The sequence below is a fragment of the Entelurus aequoreus genome, linkage group LG02 (assembly GCF_033978785.1).
Source record: "Entelurus aequoreus isolate RoL-2023_Sb linkage group LG02, RoL_Eaeq_v1.1, whole genome shotgun sequence".
Lineage (NCBI taxonomy): Eukaryota > Metazoa > Chordata > Actinopteri > Syngnathiformes > Syngnathidae > Entelurus > Entelurus aequoreus.
The window spans coordinates 91,818,299-91,830,798 of record NC_084732.1 but is presented as its reverse complement, the minus strand read 5'-3'; the positions used below and the strand labels follow the sequence as shown (position 1 = coordinate 91,830,798).

Sequence of the window (12,500 nt, the reverse complement as noted above, 5' to 3'; positions counted from 1 at the left end):
ACCCCAACCCTAACCCCTAACCCTAAACCTAACCCCAACCCTAACCCTAACCCTATAGACGGACCGCGCATACCCCCTTCCCCTAACCCTAACCCTAACCCAACCCTAAACCTAACCCCAAGCCTAACCCTAACCCTAACCCCTAAACCTAACCTCAAACCTAACCCCAACCCTAACCCTAACCCTAACACCAACCCTAACCCTAACCCTAACCGCCTAACACTAACCCCAACCTAACCCTAACCCCAACCCTAAACCTAACCCCAACCCTAACCCTATAGACGGACCGCGCATACCCCCTTCCCCTAACCCTAACCACAACCCTAACCCCAACCCTAACCCTAACACCAACCCTAACCCTAACCCCCTAACACTAACCCCAACCTAACCCTAACCCCAACCCTAAACCTAACCCCAACCCTAACCCTATAGACGGACCGCGCATACCCCCTTCCCCTAAACCTAACCCTAACCCCAACCCTAACCCTAACACCAACCCTAACCTAACCCTAACCCTATAGACGGACCGCGCATACCCCCTTCCCCTAATCCTAACCCCAACCCTAAACCTAACCCCAAGCCTAACCCTAACCCCTAACCCTAACCTCAAACCTAACCCCAACCCCAACCCTAACCCTAACCCTTTTTAACCCTAACCCTAACCCCAACCCCTAACCCTAACACTAACCCTACCCTAAACCTACCCTAACCCTAACCCCAACCCTAAACCTAACCTCAAACCTACCCTAACCCTAACCCAAACCTAACCCTAATCCTAACCCCAAACCCAAACCCAACCCCAACCCTAACCCCTAACCCTAAACCTAACCCCAACCCTAACCCTAACCCTATAGACGGACCGCGCATACCCCCTTCCCCTAACCCTAACCCAACCCTAAACCTAACCCCAAGCCTAACCCTAACCCTAACCCCTAAACCTAACCTCAAACCTAACCCCAACCCTAACCCTAACCCTAACACCAACCCTAACCCTAACCCCCTAACACTAACCCCAACCTAACCCTAACCCCAAGCCCAACCCTGACCCTAACCCCAACCCCAACCCTAACCCTAACCCCAACACCAACCCTAAACCCCTAACCATAACCCATAACCCTAACCCATAACCCTAACCCTAACCCCAACCTAACCCTAACCCCAACCCCAACCCTAACCCAACACCTACCCCTAACCCATAACCCTAACCCATAACCCTAACCCCAACCTAACCCCAACCCTAAACCTAAACCTAACCCCAACCCTAACCCTAACCCTATAGACGGACCGCGCATACCCCCTTCCCCTAACCCTAACCCTAACCCAACCCTAAACCTAACCCCAAGCCTAACCCTAAACCTAACCCCTAAACCTAACCTCAAACCTAACCCCAACCCTAACCCTAACCCTAACACCAACCCTAACCCTAACCCCCTAACACTAACCCCAACCTAACCCTAACCCCAACCCTAAACCTAACCCTAACCCTAACCCTATAGACGGACCGTGCATACCCCCTTCCCCTAACCCTAACCCTAACCCTAACCCTCAAACCTAACCCCAACCCTAACCCTAACCCTAACACCAACCCTAACCCTAACCCCCTAACACTAACCCCAACCTAACCCTAACCCCAACCCTAAACCTAACCCCAACCCTAACCCTATAGACGGACCGCGCATACCCCCTTCCCCTAACCCTAACCACAACCCTAACCCCAACCCTAACCCTAACACCAACCCTAACCCCCTAACACTAACCCCAACCTAACCCTAACCCCAACCCTAAACCTAACCCCAACCCTAACCCTAACCCTATAGACGGACCGCGCATACATCTTTCCCCTAAACCTAACCCTAACCCCAACCCTAACACCAACCCTAACCCAACCCTAACCCTAACCCTATAGACGGACCGCGCATACCCCCTTCCCCTAATCCTAACCCCAACCCTAAACCTAACCCCAAGCCTAACCCTAACCCCTAACCCTAACCTCAAACCTAACCCCAACCCCAACCCTAACCCTAACCCTAACCCTTTTTAACCCTAACCCTAACCCCAACCCCTAACCCTAACACTAACCCTACCCTAAACCTACCCTAACCCTAACCCCAACCCTAAACCTAACCCTAACCTCAAACCTACCCTAACCCTAACCCAAACCTAACCCTAATCCTAACCCCAAACCCAACCCCAACCCTAACCCCTAACCCTAAACCTAACCCTAACTCTAATTTTTTTGTGTTCTTGCCCTGAATAAACAGTTTTCTTTGACAAAAAGAGCATTAAACAAATGTTTTTTATTTTATTTTGACAAATGGACCTCAAGGTAATCTACAGATTTGAGCCTTGAATAATGACAATTTAAAAAATGCATGACTTATTTTTAACACTTTTATGAGTTGAGCCCTTTTGGATCCTCAGAAATTTTCGAGGGGTTTATTTTTAAAAACTGCCCAACAATTGCTCCAAAAATAATAATGAATAAAAATAAATGTTGTTAATTACTACACATCATATATTCCACTTTGAATTTTTATTTTTATTTTTAACCCTAACTCTAACCCTAACCCTAACCCCAACACCTAACCCCAAGCCCAACCCTAACCCTAACCCTAACCCTAACCCTAACCCCAAGCCCAACCCTGACCCTAACCCCAACCCCAACCCTAACCCTAACCCTAACCCCAACACCAACCCTAACCCTAACCCCCTAACCCTAACCCATAACCCTAACCCATAACCCTAACCCATAACCCTAACCCTAACCCCAACCTAACCCCAACCCTAAACCTAAACCTAACCCTAACCCTAACCCCAACCCTAACCCTATAGACGGACCGCGCATACCCCCCTTCCCCTAACCCTAACCAGAACCCTAAACCTAACCCCAAGCCTAACCCTAACCCCTAAACCTAACCTCAAACCTAACCCCAACCCTAACCCTAACCCTAACACCAACCCTAACCCTAACCCCCTAACACTAACCCCAACCTAACCCTAACCCCAACCCTAAACCTAACCCCAACCCTAACCCTAACCCTATAGACGGACCGCGCATACCCCCTTCCCCTAACCCTAACCCTAACCCCAACCCTAACCCTAACACCAACCCTAACCCTAACCCTAACCCTATAGACGGACCGCGCATACCCCCTTCCCCTAACCCTAACCCTAACCCCAACCCTAACCCTAACACCAACCCTAACCCTAACCCCCTAACACTAACCCCAACCTAACCCTAACCCCAACCCTAAACCTAACCCCAACCCTAACCCTATAGACGGACCGCGCATACCCCCTTCCCCTAAACCTAACCCTAACCCCAACCCTAACCCTAACACCAACCCTAACCCAACCCTAACCCTATAGACGGACCGCGCATACCCCCTTCCCCTAATCCTAACCCCAACCCTAAACCTAACCCCAAGCCTAACCCTAACCCCTAACCCTAACCTCAAACCTAACCCCAACCCCAACCCCAACCCTAACCCTAACCCTAACCCTTTTTAACCCTAACCCTAACCCCAACCCCTAACCCTAACACTAACCCTACCCTAAACCTACCCTAACCCTAACCCCAACCCTAAACCTAACCCTAACCTCAAACCTACCCTAACCCTAACCCTAACCCAAACCTAACCCTAATCCTAACCCCAAACCCAACCCCAACCCTAACCCCTAACCCTAAACCTAACCCCAACCCTAACTCTAATTTTTTTGTGTTCTTGCCCTGAATAAACAGTTTTCTTTGACAAAAAGAGCATTAAACAAATGTTTTTTATTTTATTTTGACAAATGGACCTCAAGGTAATCTACAGATTTGAGCCTTGAATAATGACAATTTAAAAAATGCATGACTTATTTTTAACACTTTTATGAGTTGAGCCCTTTTGGATCCTCAGAAATTTTCGAGGGGTTTATTTTCAAAAACTGCCCAACAATTGCTCCAAAAATAATAATGAATAAAAATAAATGTTGTTAATTACTACACATCATATATTCCACTTTGAATTTTTATTTTTATTTTTAACCCTAACTCTAACCCTAACCCTAACCCCAACACCTAACCCCAAGCCCAACCCTAACCCTAACCCTAACCCTAACCCCAAGCCCAACCCTGACCCTAACCCCAACCCCAACCCTAACCCTAACCCTAACCCTAACCCCAACACCAACCCTAACCCTAACCCCCTAACCCTAACCCATAACCCTAACCCATAACCCTAACCCATAACCCTAACCCATAACCCTAACCCTAACCCCAACCCTAACCCAACCCCTACCCCTAACCCATAACCCTAACCCTAACCCCAACCTAACCCCAACCCTAAACCTAAACCTAACCCTAACCCCAACCCTAACCCTATAGACGGACCGCGCATACCCCCCTTCCCCTAACCCTAACCAGAACCCTAAACCTAACCCCAAGCCTAACCCTAACCCTAACCCCTAAACCTAACCTCAAACCTAACCCCAACCCTAACCCTAACACCAACCCTAACCCTAACCCCCTAACACTAACCCCAACCTAACCCTAACCCCAACCCTAAACCTAACCCCAACCCTAACCCTAACCCTATAGACGGACCGCGCATACCCCCTTCCCCTAACCCTAACCCCAACCCTAACCCTAACCCTAACACCAACCCTAACCCTAACCCTAACCCTATAGACGGACCGCGCATACCCCCCTTCCCCTAACCCTAACCCCAACCCTAAACCTAACCCCAAGCCTAACCCTAACCCCTAACCCTAACCTCAAACCTAACCCCAACCCTAACCCTAACCCTAACCCCAACAACAACCCTAAGCCTAACCTAACCCTAACCCCCTAACCCTAACTCATAACCCTAACCCTAACCCCAACCTAACCCTAACCCCAACCCTAAACCTAACCCCAACCCTAAACCTAACCCCAAGCCTAACCCTAACCCCAACCTAACCCTAACCCCAACCCTAAACCTAACCCCAACCACAAACCTAACCCTAACCCTAACCCTATAGACGGACCGCGCATACCCCCTTCCCTAACACAAACCCTAACCTGAAACCTAACCCCAACCCTAACCCTAACACCAACCCTAACCCTAACCCTAACCCCAACCTTAACCTAACCCCAACCCTAACCCTATAGACGGACCACGCATACACCCCTTCCCCTAACCCTAACCCCAACCCTAAACCTAACCCCAAGCCTAACCCTAACCCTAACCTCAAACCTAACCCCAACCCTAACCCTAACCCCAACACCAACCCTAACCTAACCCTAACCCATAACCCTAACCCTAACCCTAACACTAACCCTAACCCTAACCCTAACCCTAACCCTAACCCAGTAGGCATGAGGTAACAGAAAGCCAACCTGATGAGGCCTAGGGGGCCGAAACGCGTAGTTGGACAGCCACAATACTTTCTGCGCCTGTGTTTGCCACCGCATTCTCATTCGGGGTCTCCGGGGGGTCCTGCGTTTGGCGTGGGTGTCGCCTGACGGGTTGTAGACGGACAGTGCACATCCTTTGCCCCTCCCCCTTCCCCTAACCCTAACCCTAACCACAAACCTAACCCTATAGACGGACCGCGCATACCCCCCTTCCCTAACCCTAACCCTAACCTGAAACCTAACCCCAACCCTAACCCTAACCCTAACACCAACCCTAACCCTAACCCTAACCCCAACCTAACCCTAACCCCAACCCTAACCCTATAGATGGACCACGCATACCCCCTTCCCCTAACCCTAACCCCAACCCTAAACCTAACCCCAAGCCTAACCCTAAATCCTTACCATAAACCTAACCCTAACCTGAAACCTAACCCCAACCCTAACCCTAACCACAAACCAACCCTAACCCTAACCCTAACCCTAACCCCAACCTAACCCTAACCACAAACCGACCCTAACCCTAACCCTAACCCTAACCCCAACCTAACCCTAACCCCAACCCTAACCCTATAGACGGACCACGCATACCCCCTTCCCCTAACCCTAACCCCAACCCTAAACCTAACCCCAAGCCTAACCCTAACCCTAACCTCAAACCTAACCCCAACCCTAACCCTAACCCCAACCCTAACCCCCTAACCCATAACCCTAACCCTAACACTAACCCATAACCCTAACCCTAACCCCAACCTAACCCTAACCCCAACCCTAAACCTAACCCTATAGACGGACCGCGCATACCCCCTTCCCCTAACCCTAACCCCAACCCTAACCCTAAATCCTTACCATAAACCTAACCCCAAGCCTAACCCTAACCCTAACCCCTAACCCTAACCTCAAACCTAACCCCAACCCTAACCCTAACCCTAACCCCAACACCAACCCTAAGCCTAACCTAACCCTAACCCCCTAACCCTAACCCTAACAATAACCCATAACCCTAACCCCAACCTAACCCTAACCCCAACCTCAACCCTAAACCTAACCCCAAGCCTAACCCTAACCCCTAACCCTAACCTAACCCCAAGCCTAACCCTAACCCCTAACCCTAACCTCAAACCTAACCCCAACCCTAACCCTAACCCCAACACCAACCCTAACCTAACCCTAACCCCCTAACCCATAACCCTAACCCTAACACTAACCCATAACCCTAACCCCAACCCTAAACCTAACCCTAACCCTATAGACGGACCGCGCATACCCCCTTCCCCTAACCCTAACCCCAACCCTAAACCTAACCCCAAGCCTAACCCTAACCCAAACCTAACCCCAACCCTAACCCTAACCCCAACACCAACCCTAACCCCCTAACCCTAACCCCAACCTAACCCTAACCCCAACCCAACCCCTACCCCTAAACCATAACCCTAACCCCAACCTAACCCTAACCCCAACCCAACCTCTACCCCTAACCCATAACCCTAACCCATAAACCTAACCCTAACCCCAACCTAACCCTAACCCCAACCCTAACCCCAACCCTAACCCTAACCCCAACCCTAACCCTAACCCCAACACCAACCCTAACCCCTCTAACCATAACCCATAACCCTAACCCCAACCTAACCCTAACCCCAACCCTAACCCTAACCCTAATACCAACCCTAACCCTAACCCTAACCCCAACCTAACCCTAACCCCAACCCTAACCCAACCCCTAACCCATAACCCTAACCCTAACCCCAACCTAACCCTAATTTTTTTGTGTTCTTGCCCTGAAAAAACAGGGTTTTCTTTCACAAAAAGAGCATTAAACATTTTTTAAAAATTAACCGTATTTTAACAAATCTACAGATTTGAGCCTTGAATAATAATAATTTTTAAAAAAAATTTAAAAAATAAAAAAAAGTTTAAAAAATAAAAATAAAAATAAAAAAATAAAAAAAAATAAAAAATAAAAATAAATAAATTTAAAAAAATAAATAAATAAATAAATAGAAAAAAAATAAATAAAATAAATATATATATATATATATATATATATATATATATATATATATATATATATATATATATATATATATATATATATATATATATATATATATATATATATATATATATATATATATATATATATATATATATATATATACATATATATATATATATATCTGCGGTCCCCTCATTGTCATCCCATTGGGTTGAGTTTTTCCTTGCCCTGATGTGGGATCTGAGCCGAGGATGTTGCTGTGGCTTGTGCAGCCCTTTGAGACATTCGTGATTTAGGGCTATATAAATAAACTTTGATTGATTGATTTGACAAAAAGGGCAACAAAAAAAACAAAAAAAAATTAATATATAACTTCATTTTGAATCATTTTTATGACTGAGACCCTTCAGGATCCACAGGACCAAACTAAATGTTTCTAAATATATAAATATATATATTGTGTTGTTTTTAAAATTAATGGCCCCCAAATACTTTTGATTTTCCAGTGTGTGGCCCTCGGAGACGCGGTCAGTGGTCACTCACCTCCACAGAGTTCCCCTCGGACTCGAACACAGGAGTAGTCGTCACACTGGCAGTGGGGGCCGTAGATGTTGCCAAAGGAGGAGGTGTCGCACACGCAGACTCCGCAGTGGCACTGGCCCTGACCGCTGCAGACCTCCGTGTCATTGCCGGCCACACACTCGCCCAACGCCGCGTTTTCCTCGTTGCACTCGCAGCGGGCGCCGGTGAACCCCGCCTGGCACGCGCAGACGCCGCAGAGGAAAGTCCCCTGGCCCTCGGCGCAGCGACTGCTGTTGGCGGGCGGAGGCTGCGGGCACCGGCAGGAGCACTGGGACTCCAGGTCCACGTCCAGAGTGTCCTGCAGGCCCACCGGCTTGAAGGAGAAGCGCCTGCTTCCAGCAAGGCATTCTGGGAGCTCCACCGACACGTTGAACACCACCTGCCAGTGGGACACTTTACATTTGACCATCATACACAATCTGCGTTCTAAATTTTTATTTGTAAATAAGTCTGTGGAACGCTCTCCCTGACCAACTGAGGGCACCACAGACTGTGGATGCTTTTAAAAAAGGCTTAAAACCCTTCTTTTTAAAAAAGCCTTTTTTTTTTAGATATATGCATACTAGTTTTAGCTATTTGGCTGTTCTAGTTTTCATTTTTATTTATTTTTTATTATCTTTTTATTCTTTTTTTTTATTTTTTTTATACACTGTAGCACTTTGAGGTTGTTTACTCAATGTAAGGTGCTTTTTACAAAAAAAAAAAAAAAATAGTAAAAAACTGCTGACAATGCAGGTAACTAGGGAAGGCCATCAAAAAACAGTTCTTGTGGAGGTTCTAATTTGGAAAGAATTTGTACCCCTTTCAGAGATCTCATTTAATTCCCCTTAAAACATTCACATGTTGCACAATGAGATGTAAGCATGGGATGGAGTGTATACATTCCTGCAACTTAAAACATTCTCATGTTGCACAATGAGATGTAAGCATGTCATAAATCAGATATATATATGATAATAGTTTCATTAGAAGGATAACTTGTTTTTTCACTCCACTGAAACTTTGATACTCATCCTCTTTATGTTCGGGCTCAAAAATATAAGGTTCTGGTTCATAATTTTTTCCAAAGTAATCCTTCTCACAAAGTCTGTTTAATAATCATTGTTGTTGAAGGGGAACGGATCTGTGGTTCCTCCTCTATGTCACACGATCAAGTGACTGGCTTCCTCTCTCAAAATAGGTCAGGACCCTTTGTGAGATTGTTACTATTTTGATCATATCTATTTACTCACAAACTTTGTAAGTCTTTAGATGTCATAAATCAGATATATATATATGATAATAGTTTCATTAGAGAGATAACTTGTTTTTTCACTCCACTGAAACTTTGATACTCATCCTCTTTATGTTCGGGCTCAAAAATATAAGGTTCTGGATCATAATTTTTTCCAAAGTAATCCTTCTCACAAAGTCTGTTTGATTATCATTGTTGTTGAAGGGGAAGGGATGTGTTGTTCCTCCTCTATGTCACACGATCAAGTGACTGGCTTCCACTCTCTTTGTGAGATTGTTACTATTTTGATCATATCTATTTACTCACAAACTTTGTAAGTCTTTAGATGTCATAAATCAGATATATATATATGATAATAGTTTCATTAAAGAGATAACTTGTTTTTTCACTCCACTGAAACTTTGATACTCATCCTCTTTATGTTCGGGCTCAAAAATATAAGGTTCTGGATTATAATTTTTTCCAAAGTAATCTTTCTCACAAAGTCCGCTTGATTATCATTGTTGTTGAAGGGGAAGGGATGTGTGGTTCCTCCTCTATGTCACACGATCAAGTGACTGGCTTCCTCTCTCTTTGTGAGATTGTTACTATTTTGATCATATCTATTTACTCACAAACTTTGTAAGTCTTTAGATGTCATAAATCAGATATATATATGATCATAGTTTCATTAGAGAGATAACTTGTTTTTTCACTCCACTGAAACTTTGATACTCATCCTCTTTATGTTCGGGCTCAAAAATATAAGGTTCTGGATTATAATTTTTTCCAAAGTAATCTTTCTCACAAAGTCCGCTTGATTATCATTGTTGTTGAAGGGGAAGGGATGTGTGGTTCCTCCTCTATGTCACACGATCAAGTGACTGGCTTCCTCTCTCTTTGTGAGATTGTTACTATTTTGATCATATCTATTTACTCACAAACTTTGTAAGTCTTTAGATGTCATAAATCAGATATATATATATGATAATAGTTTCATTAGAGAGATAACTTGTTTTTTCACTCCACTGAAACTTTGATACTCATCCTCTTTATGTTCGGGCTCAAAAATATAAGGTTCTGGATCATAATTTTTTCCAAAGTAATCCTTCTCACAAAGTCTGTTTGATTATCATTGTTGTTGAAGGGGAAGGGATCTGTGGTTCCTCCTCTATGTCACACGATCAAGTGACTGGCTTCCTCTCCCTTTGTGAGATTGTTACTATTTTGATCATATCTATTTACTCACAAACTTTGTAAGTCTTTAGATGTCATAAATCAGATATATATATGATAATAGTTTCATTAGAGGGATAACTTGTTTTTTCACTCCACTGAAACTTTGATACTCATCCTCTTTATGTTCAGGCTCAAAAATATAAGGTTCTGGATCATAATTTTTTCCAAAGTAATCCTTCTCACAAAGTCCGCTTGATTATCATTGTTGTTGAAGGGGAAGGGATCTGTGGTTCCTCCTCTATGTCACACGATCAAGTGACTGGCTTCCTCTCTCTTTGTGAGATTGTTACTATTTTGATCATATCTATTTACTCACAAACTTTGTAAGTCTTTAGATGTCATAAATCAGATATATATATGATAATACTTTCAATATAGAGACAACTTGTTTTTCCACTCCACTGATACTTTAGGACTTGACTGTAGGCTTTGTAAGGGCACATTAACTCCAAACCAAACAAAATTGATGCTAATCCACCTTTTTGTTCCCTTTTGTTCCAAAGTACCGGTAAGAACCGACAAGAGAACCGAATCGTTAAGTGGAATCAAAGTGTAATGGGAACTGGGAACATTTGCTCAATTCCCGTCCTTGGTAACAACAGTCCATGGACATGTTGTGACCTGCACGTTAACCAAGTTAAGGTTTGTGGCCCCACCCTAAAGATCATGTCAAGCCGCACATTCATCTCAACTCTACATTGAATTTACGGACATGAAGAGGACTATTAAAAAAACAGCAAAGTAAGCAACCGACCGTGTCTCCAGGTTTGACATGAGAACAACGCTTCAGGTCCGTGGAGACGCTCCCGTTAGGACAAATGGCCGTGAAGGACATCCGCAGCTCTTCCGTATCTCCAATCACCTCCAGTTCGATCTCCGATCGCAGTTCCTGGAAATCATCCGTTTTTTTTGGGTCAAAATAAAGATCAAACTTTGCAGGTTTTTCCAATTCTGTCTGTGCTAGCTAGGGTTGTCCCCCATACCAATATTTTGGTACTGGTACCAAAATGTATTTAGAGAGTTTTCGATACTTTTCTAAATAAAGGGGACATGTATGCAAACTAGTGTTGTCTCCATACCAATATTTTGGTACCGGTACCAAAATGATTTCGATACTTTTTCGGTACTTTTCGATACTTTTCTAAATAAAGGGGACCACAAAAAATTGCATTATTGTTTTTATTTGAACAAAAAAACTTAGTGTACATGAAACATATGTTTATTATTGTCATTTAGTCCTTAAATAAAATAGTGAACATACTAGACAACTTGTCTTTTAGTAGTAAGTAAACAAACAAAGACTCCTAATTAGTCTATGCAGTAACATATTGTGTCATTTATACACCTATTATTTTGTCAACATTATGAGGGACAAACTGTAAAAAATTATTATTAATCCACTTGTTCATTTACTGTTTCATTTGTTCATCCACATATTCTATCTACAGTTCAGTTAAAATGTAATAATCACTTATTCTTCTCTTCTTTGATACTTGACATTAGTTTTGGATGATACCACACATTTAGGTATTGATGCGATACCAAGTAGTTACAGGATCATACATTGGTCATATTCAAAGTCCTCATGTGTCCAGGGACGTATTTACTCACTTTATCAACATAATATGCATTTTAAAAAAGGAAAAATGTGTCGATAAAAAATATCGATGAAATCATAGTAGTATCGACTAGATACGCTATTGTAGTTGGTATCATTACAGTGGATGTCAGGTGTAGATCCACCCATGGCGTTTGTTTACATTGTGACGGCGGTGAGCTACGGTGTGTAGTGAAGCATGTTTAGCTATTCCTCGTCCTCCAGTGATAATGGTACTTGTAAGAAACTCACTTTATTTGTCACCATGGAGGCCAGGATTAGTGATTTAGAAGTAGCTAAAACACTGCTAGCTAGCTAACTATATCTTAAAACACCTCTTTCTGAGGGTGTTTCAGTGTTATAACTTCACCTTTATCTTCACTTTTTACACCAAAATGCGTCCATTCTCCCTTTTCTGTCTCCACTCTGTGTCTGCTTGTAAGTACTCTGTGTGTGTGCGCTGCCCAACACGCTCCTCTGCTAGTAAAAC

At 44.0% G+C, this 12,500-nt stretch overlaps 1 protein-coding gene across 3 annotated transcripts in view; it reads right to left on the bottom strand.

Annotated features, from left to right (window-relative positions):
• The window catches only part of itgb6 (integrin, beta 6), a 69,267-nt gene that overhangs the window by 22,763 nt on the left and 34,004 nt on the right, over positions 1-12,500 (bottom strand). For all 3 annotated transcript variants that reach the window (XM_062034991.1, XM_062035000.1, XM_062034982.1), the window contains 2 exons: positions 11,168-11,302; positions 7,923-8,340 (listed from right to left, as the gene is read on the bottom strand). In XM_062034991.1, the coding sequence (XP_061890975.1) occupies positions 7,923-8,340; positions 11,168-11,302 (553 nt within the window). The remainder of the gene's footprint in view (positions 1-7,922; positions 8,341-11,167; positions 11,303-12,500) is intronic.